Source organism: Cryphonectria parasitica, assembly GCF_011745365.1.
Source record: "Cryphonectria parasitica EP155 unplaced genomic scaffold M406scaffold_2, whole genome shotgun sequence".
NCBI lineage: Eukaryota > Fungi > Ascomycota > Sordariomycetes > Diaporthales > Cryphonectriaceae > Cryphonectria > Cryphonectria parasitica.
The window spans coordinates 233114-250188 of record NW_024468910.1 but is presented as its reverse complement, the minus strand read 5'-3'; the positions used below and the strand labels follow the sequence as shown (position 1 = coordinate 250188).

Below are 17075 nucleotides of genomic sequence, written 5' to 3'. Positions count from 1 at the left end.
GTTCCTCCAGATAGCAGAAACAGCACAGAGATCAGAACTAATACTTGCAAACATACTATAAGAATATCACAAGTTTAAGAAACTGTTCCAGGAAGAATTGGATACAGGATTGCTAGAATACAGCTCATACAACCACAAGATCTCGCTACAAGAAGGGAAACAGCCCAAATTCTTCTCTATCTACAAACTAGACAAGGCACAGCTGGAAATACTAAGAGAATATCTCAACAAGAACCTTAAGAAAGAATACATACAATCATTGCAATCACCAGCAGAATACCCCATCCTGTTTATATTTAAGAAAAACAGCAAGCTTAGGCTATATATTGATTATAAGCAACTCAATAATATTACAATTAAGAACTAATACTCATTGCTACTCATTAAGGAACTATAAGATAGGTTGCAAGAAGCACAATGATTCACAGTTCTGAATCTGAAAGGAGCTTATAATCTGATCAGAATAAAGAAAGGAGAAGAATAGAAAACTGCTTTCAGAATATGCTACGGATACTACAAATATTTGGTTATGCTTTTTAATCTAATGAATGCTTCAGCTTTATTTCAGGAAATAATTAATTATATTCTATGCAAGCATCTGAATCAGTTCATCATTGCCTATCTCAATAACATTCTTATTTACTCTCAAATACTAGAAGAATACAAGAAATACATGGAAATAGTATTGCAAATGCTTCAGAACGCAAAACTTCTTATAGAATCCGCAAAGAATCATTTTCATATACAAAAAGTCAACTATCTTGGATTCACAATCAAGCCAGGATGCATCAAGCTACAGAAAGATAAGATAGAAGCTATTAGGAATTAGCTAATCCTCAGGAACATTAGGAATATTAGATCCTTTCTCAGATACATCAACTTCTACAGACAGTTCATTAAGAATTATAGCTGAATCATACATTCTCTTACAAATCTTATCAAAAAAGAACAATCTTTCGAATGAATCCCCAAGACATGAGAAGCTTTTGATGAGATCATCAGGCATATTATCTCAGAACCAGTTCTGTATGAAGCAGATTCCTACAAACCCTTTGAAATTGAGACCAATGCATCGGAATATGCACTAGGAGAATAACTTAGCTAGCGAAACGATCAAGAACATCTAAGGATTGTAAGCAACTTCTCAAAGAAGTTGAATAGCTCAGAAATCAACTATAGAATCTCTGATCAGGAACTTATAATAATAGTGAAAGCTTTCGAGAAGTAGCAACACTATCTCATTAGCGTACAATATCCGATCATAGTTCACTTGGATTACAAGAATCTAACTATGTTTATAACAATCAAGGTTTTGAACAAATAATAAGTTAGATGAGCAGAATTCTTCTTATAGTTCGACTTCAAGATTGTGCATTGCAAAAGCTCGGAAAACGAACGAGCAGATACTCTCAGCAGAAGATCAGATCATCAAGATGCAGATTTCTTGAATATATAGAATATCTTTGCTCAAGATGAATCAGGAAATCTTGTTAATATATATAGAGAACTGAATGTTGCTTTCAGAATTGGATTCTTGGAGAAGGATTCAGAATCAATGATCTCAGACGAACAAGATAACTACATTAAGAATATATACAGTGCACTAGCATACAAGCACCAGGGAGTTAGAGCAACTCATGAATGCATTAAGAGATACTGGAATCTATCAGATCTTAGGAAAAGAATTGAGAATATTCTATGATAATGCAATAGCTGCAAGAAGAATAAGGTAGAAAGATATAAGCCTTACGGACTACTGCATTCCTTATTAGTATTTATAACTATTTAGCAATCCATCAGTCTAGACTTTATTATCAAGCTACCTTTCTTACAAGAACTCTTAACTAAGATGCAATATAATAGCATTCTAGTAGTAGTTTGCAGACTGAGCAAGTATGCTTACTTTCTTTCCTATAAGGAAAGCAGTACAGTAGAGGAACTTGCATACATATTCCTCAGAACAATTATTGCTAATTACAGCATACTAGAAGAAGTAATCTCTGATAGAGATAAAAAGTTTAACTTAAAGTTTTAAACTTTGCTTATAAAACAGCTCAGAATATATCATAGAATATTTATAGCATTTCATCTGCAAACAAATGAATAGATAGAAAAAATGAATCAGATTATTAAATAGTATCTTCAATACTATATTAATCAGGAACAGAACAATTAAATCAATCTATTACCTCTTGCACAGTTCGCTTATAATAGCGCAGATATAAGCACAATAAAGAAATCACTATTCTTCATACTCTATAAATATAACCCAACAGCTTACTACAAAGCACTGCTAGAAGCAGATGCAGAAGCTGCAGATAAAAGAGTTAAGAAGATTAAGAAAGTTTAGGAAGAACTCCGATCAGAACTACAATTCATTCAGAAACGAATAGTACGATATGCAAACTCCAAGAGGATTGAGAAACCAATTCTACAGAAAGAAAATAAAGCCTATCTACTTCGAAAACATATCAAAACAACCAGACTCAGTAACAAACTCAACCATAAGAAGTTAGAACTATTCAAAATCTTGCAACAGATTTCCCCAATCAACTACAAATTAGCATTACCTCATAAGATGAGAATACACCCAGTTTTCCACATCTCACTGCTGGAACTAGCAGCACAGGAAATACCAACAAACAATACAGCAGAAGTGGAAAATAATGAACCAGAGTATAAAGTAGAGAAGATTCTCAAGCACAGAAGCATAGACAATATAAGGAAATATCTCATCAAATGGAAAGACTACTCAGCGAGCGAAAATTCATAGAAACTACAGAAAAATGTTAAGAATGCTCAAGAAAGAGTAGCTGAATATTGGAAAAGAAAAGCTAGCATTTAAGATAACTGCTCCAGCCCGGAGAGAGGCTCAGAGCTCACTGTCTCCTCCAGAAAACCCGACCAATCCACCACTGCATTCCTCACATCCACGGAATTCCAGTCAAAACCCTCAAAAGAAGAATCTCCAGCAACTACAGCAGATTCCTCTGCAATCACAGAACGAACCCCGGCAGCAACGCAAGCCTGCTCCTCCTCAGCCTTCTCACGTTCTAACTCCTTCACACTGGAAAGATCCCAACGAATAGCTTTCATCATCCTCTCAAACCACAGATGCTTCTGCTTCCGCAAACATCCTACCTCCGCAGCAGCATCGCGCAGCCGCTCCTCAGCACTCTCAAGTTAGTTCTTCAGGCGTTAGTATTGAACGCCTATCCAACGAATTTCCGCTGCGCTCAACCCTTGAACGTCGCACCGAGAACGACCCAGGCGAACACATTCAGCGCAGCGAGAGGAATCCTCGACGGAGACTTAACAAGATTGAATACCACAACCCTCGCAGAAGGAACAAGAAGGCATGGTAATAGCGTTCTGAAGAACCAAGGAAAGAAGAGAATCCTTTTGTTTAGTCTTCTCAGCACGAGAACGAGATTTGGTGATTCTGTTCGATATCTCAATTAGGAAGGCAAGATCATATATACGGAAGACTTGCCAGAATACTTACAAAAGATTGTTGGGAACAACGACTGATAGGAGGGAGATGATGTTATGACCTATTCAACATGCAGATTACAGAACAGGTTACGCATAACAGGGACTAGGTATCAAGGACTCAACGTTCTGACAAAGCATTGATTATATAACCCAGGGTTAGGGTTATGAATACAGCTAATCAGGAAGGATAGCTTCGGATATGTGCTATCCAGAGCTAGCAGGATAACTTGGATATGTTGCTATCCAACATATCCACGATGAAGAGCTGGATATATAAGGATACGTTCATTACTATTAGATAGATTCAGTACATAGCTCTTCAGTTGTCAATCTAAGTATTCAATCTTCTACACTGAGTAGCCCCAAAGGCAGTGAACACTTGCATCGCTTATTAGGACTTGTACGGTTCCGTATTCAAGGACTTGACACTTTGGCACCGCTCTTGTTAGCATAAATCCCTTCGTGTACTTAGGAATCTTCGGATTGCTGCAGTGCTCATTACACAGAGCTAACAATCAATGTAGACGAGGGAGGCATTATGACTGGATATGGTAAATTTCTATGGATTTTTCATATCAGAGCTTTAGAACTGATATATCTCTAGGCCTGAATTCCTTAGTTCTCGGCTCTTCTGAAAAAAAGAAGGCATTCTTGAAAAGCAGCCAAGACAGAAGCTGGGTAACCCTCATCGAAAGCTGTACAGCTACTGGCTATCTCCTGAACTCAGGCATTATATTCAAAGGCAAAGATCTTCAAGAACAATGGTTTTCTAAAGATATTAGCCAATCTGTGCCGAATTGGCATATTATTACTAGCCAGAATGGGTGGACAAGCAATGAGATTGCGGTAGCCTGGCTAGAGGATGTTTTTCTTCCTCAAATGAACGTTCTTTGAAATCATGAGATATTTTATGGGAAATGAACTGTATTGGACTGCGCTTAGGGAAGGAAAAAAGGGAGGAAAAGAAAGGAAGGAAAGAAACAAGCTGGCTAACTGGGGCTATAGCTAGGTTGGCTGGCGATAGTGGGGCCAGTGACCCACCTGGCCTCGCACATATTTCGTGCAATCCTCCTCATCCTGGATGGCCATAAAAGCCATACATCAGTAAGTTCAATGCTTATTTGGTAATATTTCTCTAGAGTGGTGTACTGAAAGAAAGCAGCCGGAGTTTATAGCTTCTTGCTACTTAAACAACATTTTTCTATGCTTCCTCCCAGCACACACATCCCACGGCCTCCAGCCACTAGATAACAGCATTTTTGCCTCTCTGAAAGCCGCCTATCGAAAAGAACTTCAAAAGTTGCAAGATCTTACGGACTCAGCCCCAGTTAATAAGATCAACTTCATGAGGTGTCTTATTACAGCTAGAGCATCAGTTACGCCTAGAGTAGTAAAAGGAGGATGGAAGCACAGTAGAAACTATCCAATCAGCCGCCAGAAAGCCCTTTCTCACGAGAAAATCCAAGAGGATAAGCAGAAACGAGAGGCAGATGAGCTTGAGAAGGATGAGGAGGATAAGGCCATTTCCCACAGCTTTATTACTGCTATAGGCTGAGACTGAAGCTACAACGAATGCAGCAAGTTAAGGAGGATCGCTAATCGCCTTGAAGACCTCCAGGTCGAGATTATTCTGCTCAAGCAAGAGAATGCCGCTCTCAAGGCCGAGAACGAGGCCATTTTCAAGACCCGCAAGCGCAAGAAGATCCCCAATCCTAACAAACGATTTATGACTATTTCCGAGGCGGTTGCGGATGGAAAAGAGGCCGCCTCATCCCTTGAAGAGGAGTATTTGCCTGCTGAGAGCGTTGTGGAGATTGAAGACGAAGATATTGAAGAGGATAGTGATGAGGAGTCCGGTGAAATTGCAGATGAGGATTCAGTACCAGTTCGTACATCTTCTGATAGGGCTAGCCGTATGCCAGCTAGATATTTAGATTGAGCAGATTCAGGGCGTTCTAAAGATATATGGCTTGTTATTTTATAGCTTTAATTGAATTAATTGTGGTGGTGCGAATTCGTAGCATTTATATGAAACGTTTTCTATTTAGGTGTCCGGCGGGTAGGGGTCCCACAGTACAAATAGCGTGTTGACTCTCGAGATAGTGAATGTATACTGGCATCTAGTTGAGGATATGATAAGTGGCTCTCTTTTTCGTGAGGAATACGTCGTTCTAACAGATATAGCCTCTTTCTGATGCAGGGCTTGCTCGACGAGAACCCCACCCAAAGACCCTTCCTAGCTGGCGACATAACCCTAGCCCAGCCAATTCAACATGGCCCTCGTGCTGTACCTCACAAATACACCATCACCCACCTTTCTTGACGCGAGCCTTCCCACGATGAAGAAGGCGCAGAGTTCCTGGCACAGTCACAAGCATCGTAGCAAGCCAATAACACACAGAGGGGGCGGGTGATGAAGAGACGTGGCAAGGCTGGCAGCAAGGCCACACAAGCATTGCCAACAGACCCAGCACTGTTAGCTTTCCTAGAACGGCAGGAGCAACAGATTGCATTGATGGCAGCACAGATAGATCGGCTGGAACAAGCAGCACCAAGGCTTCAGACGATGAGGGCATCGCTAGCACCTTTGATGAACCCTCCGATGGCACCGCCGGTGGCACCGGCATCGCGAGCATCGTGGGCCCCGGTGGCCCCGGTGGCACGCCAGCAATATCAGTGGCAGCCAGCATGGCAGCCTCCGCCTGGCACTCCTCCAGGCTCACAGCCTCGCGATGGTTCTCATAGCTGGGCACTGTATTGATAGAAATGGTCCCTCAACATTACAGCAACCATCTTTCCAGTGCCTTTGAATGCTTCTGAAGAATTAGAATTGTCAGAACACCTGGTACGGAAGCTAGGCGAAATCACAATAACATAAGCAGGAGACAGGCTTGAAGAGGTGGCTGGTAGGTCTTTGATTGTATCAAGACTAATTCTTGCTGAGTGCAGGAACAGAATTGAGAAGGCGACACGCTGGCTATGTAAGAGAGAGTGGCACGTGATCTGCTAGCGCTCCGAAGGCGCCTTGGCGGGAGCGCCACTCCTGACAATTATCCCCCCTCTGAGAACCAGCTGTCCCCAGCTGGAAAAGTACTAGTGCAAGCCCCAATTGAGCCAAGAGCTCACTTGAGTGTGGGGTCAGGTCCGTGCACGGCCCTAGTCCTCTTGGGGTAGGCGGTCATAGAGTTCTGCCTCATCCTTGAAACGTACTAGCGCCATCACGCTAGTGGGTCGCTGTGATCTCGCCCATTACTTTGTTGCAACTCTCCATCGCCAATCCGCCTTGAGACCTCTTCTTCCTTCCTCCAACCACAACAGCTTTTCAGTCGCGTGTCCCTCACTGCTCGTCAACAACTCGTCAAATACCATCGGTCTGATCATCAGGCACACCCTTCACGGTCCCTGCCTTCTGTCCATCTCTCTCTCCATCAATTGTTGTTGTATCACCACGCAACTCGCCGCCGATACGATGCCTCCTACCCGTAAGACAAAAGGCGCTCATCTGGAGGCTACCAAGCGCGACTCTCCTATGGTTGTGCAGCACCTCGTCTGTATGAAGTGCGCCACAATCACGGAGTACGACTGCGTGCCCTCCTCTGAGGAGCCTATTACGCTGGTTTGCCAGCACTCCACAGCCTCGTCGTCCTCCTGCGACGTGTGCTCGGCCGGTAACAAGGTGTGCCAACAGGTAGGTCGCGTCTCGTGTGTGTATTGCCTGCAACTCGCGTCTGACACGTGATCTAGCATCCAATCGTGTTGCAGGGAAACCTGTGGCACCTCCAGGTTCTCCTCCGCCATGGCGCCACCTTTTAGCAGAAGCGGCCCGTGGAGAACGAGGACGAGGATGAGGACGAGGATAACCGTGCTAACCTATTCGATGACGAGGATCGTCTCTTGATCGCCAAAGCGCAGCACCGACTCGTCTGCGCCTTCCTAGCAGCTCGCTCGGCTCACCTGTCCGAGTGGACTATAACTAGCAACAAGAAGCCTTCCATGGCAGCCCACCAGGCGTACATGGAGTTTGCTGACCGTCGTACTTCGATGAGGTTTGACTTCATCAAGGCCAGTCCTGGCTTCAAGAAGGTGGGTCTCTGACGCGTCTCTGAGGTTGCTCCAGCGACACTATGGCTGACCTCTGGCGGTAGTGGTCGATCACCAAGAGAACCTGGGCCCTGCTGCCCCGTCTAACCCCTGCCGACTCGGGTTTCATCACCTGGTCGCTAGCCGTCGAGGAGTGCTGCAATGCTCTTCGTAATATTGTCATGAACTATGAGAACATTCCGGAGATTCGCGAGCTGACCGAGCTCCAACTCCTCCTCGGTCAGCTCGCGAATCTCCGGAATGTTCTCATAGTTCATGACAATATTACGAAGAGCATTGCAGCACTCCTCGACGGCTAGCGACCAGGTGATGAAACCCGAGTCGGCAGGGGTTAGACGGGGCAGCAGGGCCCAGGTTCTCTTGGTAGCCTCACGTACGCAAAAGTAAGACCAGACTACTAGCGAGCGTGCTGAATAGCTGGCAACCGTAAGCCGTACCTGGCTGACTAATCCATTCAATCGATTCAAACGTTCAAATGGAAAAGACCTCGGATTTGAGCGTTTCTCGGCCCTGGCGGCCCTGGCAGCCCTCTGGCATTTCAGCCTTTTTGAGGTTGTATGCTTTTTCACTTGGATTGACGCTGAGCGGACGCCGAGTACTTGTCGAGAAATCTTTTTGATGGTATTGTAAGCAAAGAAATTTGGTGCCGCGTAGCCAGCGGCAAATCTTGTACAAATACGGTTAGAGGGACTATCTTTTTACGAGACGGAGACTATCGATTTAGCGGTTCCGCTATCTGATCCGACAAGGATGCTCGGTACAGCCCGGTTGACAAGGATGATAGAAACTACCCAGTCACTGACAGGGATAATCAAACTACCCGATATCCGACAAGGATGTTGGAAACTACCCGATTGACAAGGATACTCGAAACCACCTGGTCTTGGACAGGGATAATCGAATCTACCCGATCGACAAGGACAATCGAAACCACCCGTGATCAGATAAGAATACAGTACTGACAGCCACCTAGTATCTACCCGTGGCACGTTCCTGACAAAAAAGAGCGCACTCAACAACAGACATTTTTCATTTATCCTCAATGCCCAGTAATTCCACTATCATTATCGACGCAATCTTGCAAAATCTGAGGAATTGCATCAATCCAGCTATTTACAGCAGAAATAGATAAAGTATTAAAGCTTTCCTGGGCTGAAAGTCTTAATGTATTATCATCCCAATGTGGCTGTTTCCGTACATACATTTTCAGCCCTTGAAAAGCCTTTTCAATAGAGCTTGCGATGAGATCTAGCAATTGAGAACAATTGAAAAAGCTTACAATGCTATTTTCCTTCTTCCACTTGCATACAATATTATTTCCTTGCGTACTGCTATGCTCTGAATCATTATCTTCTTCTAATACAAAATGATCTCCTCGCTGGATCCATTCGCTAACAACTGGTTGAAGAATCTCATCGTAATAAACTTGTAAGTTCATCTTGCCATTCTGATTCGATGGAATATTATACCAGTAAAAACCATCCTTGAAGCTATCATAGCTAACTGCTGCTCAGGCATGCAATCGTTTCTGTTTTTGATCCATTTCTTTCTCTGGCTGCTGATTTTCAACAAGGCAATCTGCACATGTTCTTTCCCAGGGACGCCGGCAGATATAGATCTTGCCTTGAGGGCCATATCCGAAGTGAGTCTTATCGGTAAAGCGGAAATGCCTCCAGTGTATTAGATCAGTGCCATATTTCTCAAGCAAGCCACGGCAGTATTTTTCTCTTGTTTCTTTTAACTGTGGCGAGATCCAGGTCTTCGAACAAGCTATACAGAAACGCCAGCTTCGAGTACTAAGCATTCGATGTACTGTACGGCCAGAAACCTCGATATCAAGGCCAGCTGCTACTGGCATTGCTTCCCAGGAAGTTGTACGAGCATTAAAGCCTTCAGATTCAAGGAATCTTTCAAGCTAAGCAAAGCATTGATTATCTATCAATCGACGCCTTCCTCTAGTCTCGGAGTATGTCGAATGAAATGTTCGTCCATTTCTTTGCTCAGGCTCACGGAGGGCAGCACAGCCGGATGACTTGCTAAAGCCGAAATGCCGAAATGCGTCAGATTTAAAGTATGGGATACCATGTGCATCGTTGAATTCACAGGCTCCTTGAAGTTTATTCTTTTTAGGCGTCGAATGGGCCATAGCACCCATCTTGAATGAAGTTGATTGAAAAATAACTAAATAAAGAAAAAAAAGAAAAAGGAAAGGGATGGAAAAAAGAAAGGGGGTGGCCAAGTCCTTGCCTAAGTTTAGTGCAATGACGTATTACTGAGTGCGCTCTTTTTTGTCAGGAACGTGCCGTGAGTCCTAGCCCTCCTGACCCACTACCTCCGTTCCTCCCGTAGTGGGTGCCGTTATTAGTGGACAGCCGTTATTAGTGGACACTTTTTTTTCCCTCATCCTCTTTTCCTCACACACACACACACACACACACCCTCCATCGCGATAGCTTCCTCTTCAGGCCATACAGCTGAGCCTGACCCCTTTCCATCATGTGCGGAAGCTGCGCAAGAGTTCCTAGCCATCAAGGCTCAAGGAGATGCTGCCTATAAGGCTTTCAAGACTGCTCTCAGCGCGTGGCAAACGCGTCGAAGCCGCCCTCGCAGTGCAAAACCTTCTCAAGACGATCCAGAGCCCCTCAAGCCCTCGAGAACCTCCTTGCGCGCCTTTGCAGAGAGAACACTATACAGCAAAAGTGGCTTAAGCAAGCATATCATCAAGATACGCTATCAAGGCTTTTCAGCTCGTTCAATAAAGCCTCATGGCCACCTGCTATACCTCAAGCCCTGGGAAGGTGAAGCTCTCGTTAGATATGTAGTACAGCTTAGCAATGGAACGTTTCCTACTGTAAAGGAGATGCTTGTTGCTGCTGCCAATACTATGCGTTCGATGCATCAAAAACTGCTAGTTGGTTCACATTTCATACTATAACAGCTAGCTAAGCATCCTGAGCTTCAGTTAGTGCTTATCAAGCCTATCGAAGCAGCTCGTCAAAGCCTCGAGGTTGCTTTAGAAGATATTAATAGCTTTTTCAACAAATACGAGGCTGCTATTCAGTCATATAGCTTGGTGCCCTCAAGCATCTGGAATGCTGATGAGTGTGGCAACCGTATCGGCGTTCTATCTAGCTGCATTCAATGCATCGTCGTTGCTACAGAGCGAAAAGCGAGGGCTGAAGTGTATAATTTCAATAATAGAGAGTTGATGATCCTTATTGGATGTGGCAGTGCTGTTGGTAATGCTATCCCGGCGTACTGTATCTTCAAGCAGTGGCCAAGCTCAGGATGAGCAAAAACATATCTTCATGATGAGATTCGCTTTAACAAGTCTGATACAGGCTTTTCAAACGCTGAGATTATGCTGGACTGGGTTCAGCACTTTAACCAATACTCCTATATCTATCATGCAGAGCTGAAGAGGCTTGGATATACTCTGAAAGAGTGGTTTGGTGTTGATAGTACTGAAAAGTTCAACTAGCGCTAGGAAGACGATTCAAAAGCAATAGCTTCTGATCAGCGTGCTCAGCATTAACGGATTTATCGCTGTCTGATTATCAACAGCTTTTCAAAGCATCACAGCATCTCAATCCTGGACTATTGCTTTCGTTTTGACATCATCGTGGTCTTCCTACCTCCTCATTCTACGCATCTTCTTCAGCCAATGGATGTGGACGTTTTCCAGTGGTTGAAAGCCAAGTATTGTCAAATCCTTATCAAGAAGGTTAGATGTGATGATCTCAGCTTTATAAGAAACGATTTCGTACAGGATGCCTTACAGGTATATTTCTAGCTCTGCTTTGCTTTCTACTGCTGATCTGATTTGTTTCCAGCTTATGATTGATCATGCGTTTACAGCAATGCATATCCTTAGTGGCTTTGCAAGAACAAGTTTCTAGCTAATCAATAGCTAGTTTGTTTTATCAGACCTAACTAACAAGCAAAAGAAGACAAAGCGTGCAAAATATTCTCAGCTCCTTCCGTCTCTCTCAGCAGAGACTGATGCTCAGGGCTTACGAACAGCAGCAAGGCTCCTGGATCACTATGCTGACCTGCTGTTCTTAGGCATACGAAGAAGCTTGAATACGTTGAATACGATGGCTACTGATAGTTCTTCTTAAAAGCAAACTAGCAGAAGATGAAAGAAATCATCAACGAGGATAATGAAGTATAAGAACTCTTTGACTAGGAAACAGATCAAGCCAGACAGCAAGGTGATGACCAGTCTTACAGTCAGCGATATACAACAACAGAATGCCCTGAGCGAGAAGAAAGATCGTCAAGCTGAAATACGAAGGATCAAGCGCATCGGGAAGCATGAGGAGGCCAAGGCGAGGAAGGACAAGGCACAGAAGAAAACAGCAATGCGAAAAGAGCAACGTACTGCATGGAAAGAGGCTGGTTATAGATATGAAGAGCAGCCAATCCTCTTCAGGGAATAGCTGATGATCTATTGCCCTGAGGCTCAACTGGCAACCCAAGAGGAGGAGCCTACAACACCACCATATCAATTAGTCCCTGATTTACAGCAGGCCCTCGAGAAGAAGAAGGAGGAGAAGGAGGAGGAGGACGGCTTTATATCTGTTTCCAGCGATGTCGAGATATCTGGCTTGAGCCTTAGCCTAGAACGCCCTTTGCACAACATCAATATAGCCTCGCTGTCTGCAACCCAGGAGCTGTATACGGCAATAGCTTCGCATCAGAATAAAGAAGCTGATGAGCAGAGCGCTTCAGCCTGGTACGATGATGAGAATATAACCTTATCGCTACCTGTACTTCAGTTGCTCAACTGAATCAGGCGAGAAGGCCTTTCTCGGAACGGTAAAGAGATCATTCGAGCTATTCAAGGTTTCTAGCCCCAAAGCCTTACATTGAGCTTCCCACTCTCTGTCCCTTGGATGTATATTGCCTATAGAAATGGGTATATTAGTACCTTAGGAGCTAGCTAGATAAAAAGTATCTATAGACCGACAGAGGTCCACTAACCTCGCTCACTTTCAAGTTTGTAAGAGGTTTCTCGGTTGTGTGAAATTCTTTGAAAAATCACTGCATCAAGATATTGATTTGTATAGCAGCCCCATACAAATGTGATTCCTCCAAAGTGTCCACTGATAACGGCTGTCCACTAATAACAGCACCCACTACGGGAGGAACGGAGGTAGTGGGTCAGGAGGGCTAGGACCCACAGGTAATAAGAATAATAAAACTCCTCGACTGACAAGAATGCTCGAAGCCGCCTGTCATCTGACAAGGATGTTCAAACCACCCGACTTACAAGGATGCTTGTAACCGCCCGTAATCTGACAAGGATGCTCAAAACCACCCGTGATCTGACAAGGATGCTTAAAACCACCCGTAATCTGACAAGGATGCTTGAAACCACCCGTGATCTGACAAGGATGCTTGAAACCACCCGTGATCTGACAAGGATGCTCAAAATTACCCGTGATCTGACAAGGATGCTTGAAACCACCCGTGATCTGACAAGGATGCTCAAAATTACCCGTGATCTGACAAGGATGCTTGAAACCACCCGTGATCTGACAAGGATGCTTGAAACCACCCGTGATCTGACAAGGATGCTTAAAACCACCCGTGATCTGACAAGGATGCTTAAAACCACCCGTGATCTGACAAGGATATTGGAAACAACCTAACTGACAAAATAATAAAACTACTCAACTAGTAAGAATATTGTCATGACCCATCCAACTTGCAGATCACGGGATGTTGCGACGCAATAAGAACACCTAGAACGGACCCTACGGAGCGGGAAGTTCAACACTCACCAGAACGCAAATCAAGCTTACATAACCCAGGGTTAGGGTTATAAGGAATGGAGGATCGCAGTGAGTCTCAGACACGCTCTCTTCCTTTCTCTATGGGCATTAAGCCCGCTTCGCCCTTCTTCCTCCGCGGCAGCCTTCCTAAGGAACCACACTACCAAAAACATATCAACACACAAAAACGTCAAACCCACTGTCTTGTTTGCATTGGCGTCATTTGTTGAAATAAAAGAGCGTTGAAGCTTGATTCTATTACAACTATCGAGAGGGCAAGCTATCGACTATTTATCTGGGTCTCTGGAAGCCCTTGAAAGCCTCCTGAAACCGCTGAAACTGTATCCGGTTTCCAGACCTTGCTGGCCTTGTCTGATCTTCTTATGAGCTCTATAGGACTTGGTCTTGGCTTACAGACAACACCAGGCTCCTCAGCTTGCCCGCCCGTCTTGTACAAGCAGCTCGCCATGTCGCCCCAGCTGGACCAGCTGGGCATCCTTTCCATAGAGCTGGCAGCGCTGTGCTCGGGTGATGCGTCGAGTCAATAGCAGCACCTTAGCATGTTGCTGCCCCGGGCCTGCAGTGCATTCTCTCCTCTTGGAACACATCTGCATCTCGTTGTCGTGGCCGTTATTGTCGGAGTCCCTCTTCCTCTTTTCGCCAGGTAGCAGACGGCTTTGTGGATCCATGGCACGTCGTTGCTGTTCGATCCAGTCCAGCAGGTTCTGGTGCAGTTGCAGCTGGTTTTGTTTGCACTCCACAGCTGCTGCATAGGCCACTCTCTCGGCTGCCGTTGTTTTAGTAAGCTCTTTTTAATAACCAACGTGCCGAAGGAGGTGGTAGTGCTGGTATTCAACCCAGGTGTCCTCCTGGGTCTGTCGACCCCGCTGCAGAGGAACATGGTTTATCCAGGCTATACTTTTGTCGGCATTCGCGAATCTTGGCCACATATCGATTAAATCGCTCATCGGTAGCATTCAGGGCTCGCCTCTGTGACTGCCAGGAGCGGAAGTTTTTCCAATCCCGTCGCTGTTCGCAGAAAAAAGTCTCCTCCAGGTCTCCGCCGTAGAAGCGCCACCAGTCTATGATCGGCCGGTACTTCTCGGCCGGGTCTTGCAGAGGAAAGGTGTCGTAGAGCGGGTGGCAGGGAGGACAGCCGTCGCGTTCAAGTTCCCGATATGCCTCAGCCATCCATCCCTTGTTCGACTCTTCTTCGCCCGACGGCTCCGGTGTCAACAAGCTGTTATAAGGTGGTTAGAGAATAGTAGCCAGAGGCTTGGGGGACAGCCGAAGCTCACTCGAGTCTGGACCGCAGCTCTTGGGAATCAACCGCACTCGACATCCGCTGCCCGCCTGAGAGCAGCTGTTCCCTGCCAATTGCACCATGATTATTAATTAGCCTAGTCCTAGGACGGAACTGTTCTGGATTTCTTTTTTGTGGTTTTTTTTTGTTTTTTTTTCTTCTCTTCTTCGTACTCTGCTATTTTGAAGACCTTGAGCTGGTCGAGGCCGGAAAGCTTCTCCACATTTGGGATCGAGATGATCCTAGTGCATGCAATACGAGGCGAAGTCAGCAATTCGCCCCGTTATTTCTCACGGCCTGGCAGTCATTTGCAAGGGGGGGCTTCACGTACGTTCTACCGTCGTAGCTCTCGAATGTCGCCTCCTCGGCAAGTTCGTGGAGAGACGGCGGATCCATTGGTGAATTCGGTGGTAGGGAAGGTTGCGACCGGAGAGTTTATTATGGGAGGGTTTGGGGGGCTACCTCGGTTTATGTAAAAGATGTTTCCCGATGCCTCGTATAGCCTTTCTGGCCCACTGATTGGTACGGCCGCTGCAGCCGCTACGGCCATTCCCGCTCGGCCCCTCTGCAGGGCCATGGGCCCCTAGCCGATCTCTGGTCGCTGGGCGGCCCCGAAACTTCCTACAGCGAGCGGGCGACGTGCAGTGGGACGGCTGAGTCAGCATATGAGACAGACCCGCCTCCGCGCTATACGGAATAAGCAGGATGAAAATGGGCGATGCAGTGATGGCGATCCTGCCTGCCTGCCTGCTGAAGGGTCTAGACAACGGCTTGTTCTAGATGGCAGATGCTCAGAAAAAGCTGATGATATGATGATGATGATGATACTGCCACAGATCCGAAATAGCCCAGATGCGGACGGGAACTGGAGGACATGCTGGAACAACTAGGATAGCCTTCGTTCTGCGATTATGTGCGAGACTCGGGCGTCTACGATGCTCTCCCTGTCGGAAGCGAGGGCGAACCAGACTGAGAAACAAGTTTCTTTGTTTTATATTTCTTTTGTACAGCAACATGTTGGTAACCAGGCCAACCGTCTATATGCCCTGCGGGAGGCGAAGGGATAGGAAATAAGAGCACCAAGTGTACTTAGCCTAGACCCGATATACAGACGTTAATACACACACACACACACACACACACAGGTCACGAAACGGCGAACTTCAACCTGACATCAACTTTCTTGGCATGGGTGCACGGACCACCTATGTTAAGAAAGGTTAGGAGCCGACACTGTTCCCCCTAACAGTGGCCCCATCTTCGACAGAATTTTCACGATGCGGTTGTCCTCAACACCACCACCATCCTTCTTCCTTTTCTCTTTCCGACCCCTAGGTCCACAACACCAAGGGATTGTCACACCTACCCAAACAGGAAGTCAAGCAGTGGCTTGGATCACCACAGACGACCGCGCGGCCTTCGGCGACATCATGGCAGCAGTGTCAGATGCCCGACAACCCCCCAGCCCTCGACAAGAGGCCAGCTGGATCACCTGCGACACCACAACCAGCCAAAAGGATGGTCCCCCTCCTTCCCTCCTCACTCGCCAGGACAGGAGAAATCGAAACAAGCACGGCCGGCGGAACGAACGACCGTCGAATCATCAGCTTCCCTACCGTACCTGCTATCCCCCTCGGCTACGAGTTCAAGGAAGGACGGAAGGCGAACAAAGGCTCTCTTGCAGAAGCTCTCGACAAAACCCTTCTGCAGGAGGAAGCCACGAAGAGGGCAAGAAGACAAGTCCTCAAAGCTGTTGCGATCGCGCTGGACGGCGCGCTCGATGACTTCGGGGAGGGGACTCTCGAAGGAATGGGCAAACTGCACCAGGGCGGCTATCCACCCCGTCCTACTGCGGTTAGCCCAGGCCACTCTCCTGCGTGCCCACAACGGACAGAGGAGGGTAGACGAACTCGTACCCCAGGAAGCGAGGGCAGTGACTGGCAAAGAACCAGTTAACTGTCACCCCACAAGACATCAAGAGGCCGACCCGTCAGTCAAAGAATGGGTCATCTCATTCCAGGAACCAGTCAAACCGGGCTTCAGGATCCTTGGGTCCAAGCCGGCAAGACGGCTCGAGAGAAAGGTGCAAATCACACAATGCACCACGTGCTGGGACTACCACGACCCGAGGAGGTGCGCCAGGGAGCCCAGATGCGGAAACTGTGGCAAAATGAGGCACAAGGAGGGAGACCGGAACTGACAAACATCAACCCGGAAGCACCCACGCACGAACAAGGCAACACTCTGGACCTGGTCTTCACCAACATTCTCAACGCTAGGACCAAGGTGATGCCCGGACTCCACACGGGATCGGACCACTTCACCCTCTGGACAACGGTGGAGGGAAAAGAGCCGGCACCAGCCCAGAGCCCCAAACCCTAGGGTGAGGGAGGATG

General features: G+C 46.3%; 6 protein-coding genes across 6 annotated transcripts; 5 read left to right on the top strand and 1 right to left on the bottom strand.

The window, feature by feature from the left end:
- Positions 1–4563: 4563 nt before the first annotated feature.
- On the top strand, positions 4564–5050 carry M406DRAFT_249325 (DDE-domain-containing protein; the record flags this gene model as incomplete). Its single annotated transcript, XM_040916603.1, has 2 exons — positions 4564–4599; positions 4658–5050. Coding segments are annotated over 2 exons (429 nt in total), but the record flags the coding sequence as incomplete, so codon positions are not given.
- Positions 5051–5768: 718 nt separating this feature from the next.
- On the top strand, positions 5769–6240 carry M406DRAFT_75489 (uncharacterized protein; the record flags this gene model as incomplete). The annotated part of the gene is made up of 2 exons (XM_040925861.1): positions 5769–5862; positions 5897–6240. 2 exons carry the CDS (start codon positions 5769–5771, stop codon positions 6238–6240), a joined length of 438 nt encoding a protein of 145 aa, XP_040779209.1.
- A 724-nt stretch (positions 6241–6964) lies between these two features.
- Positions 6965–7895, top strand: M406DRAFT_326833 (uncharacterized protein; the record flags this gene model as incomplete). The annotated part of the gene is made up of 3 exons (XM_040920139.1): positions 6965–7183; positions 7312–7578; positions 7641–7895. The coding sequence occupies 3 exons, from the start codon at positions 6965–6967 to the stop codon at positions 7893–7895; spliced, it is 741 nt and encodes a 246-aa protein (XP_040779208.1).
- Positions 7896–12845: 4950 nt separating this feature from the next.
- On the top strand, positions 12846–13253 carry M406DRAFT_51961 (uncharacterized protein; the record flags this gene model as incomplete). The annotated part of the gene is made up of 1 exon (XM_040924465.1): positions 12846–13253. A coding segment is annotated over one exon (408 nt), but the record flags the coding sequence as incomplete, so codon positions are not given.
- A 357-nt stretch (positions 13254–13610) lies between these two features.
- On the bottom strand, positions 13611–15075 carry M406DRAFT_349707 (uncharacterized protein; the record flags this gene model as incomplete). The annotated part of the gene is made up of 5 exons (XM_040922493.1): positions 13611–14163; positions 14276–14616; positions 14675–14746; positions 14853–14921; positions 15011–15075. 5 exons carry the CDS (start codon positions 15073–15075, stop codon positions 13808–13810), a joined length of 903 nt encoding a protein of 300 aa, XP_040779206.1. The 3' UTR covers positions 13611–13807.
- A 961-nt stretch (positions 15076–16036) lies between these two features.
- On the top strand, positions 16037–16714 carry M406DRAFT_354870 (uncharacterized protein). The gene has a single exon (XM_040923014.1). The coding sequence runs from the start codon at positions 16126–16128 to the stop codon at positions 16633–16635; it is 510 nt and encodes a 169-aa protein (XP_040779205.1). The 5' UTR covers positions 16037–16125; the 3' UTR covers positions 16636–16714.
- The last annotated feature ends 361 nt before the right edge of the window (positions 16715–17075 follow it).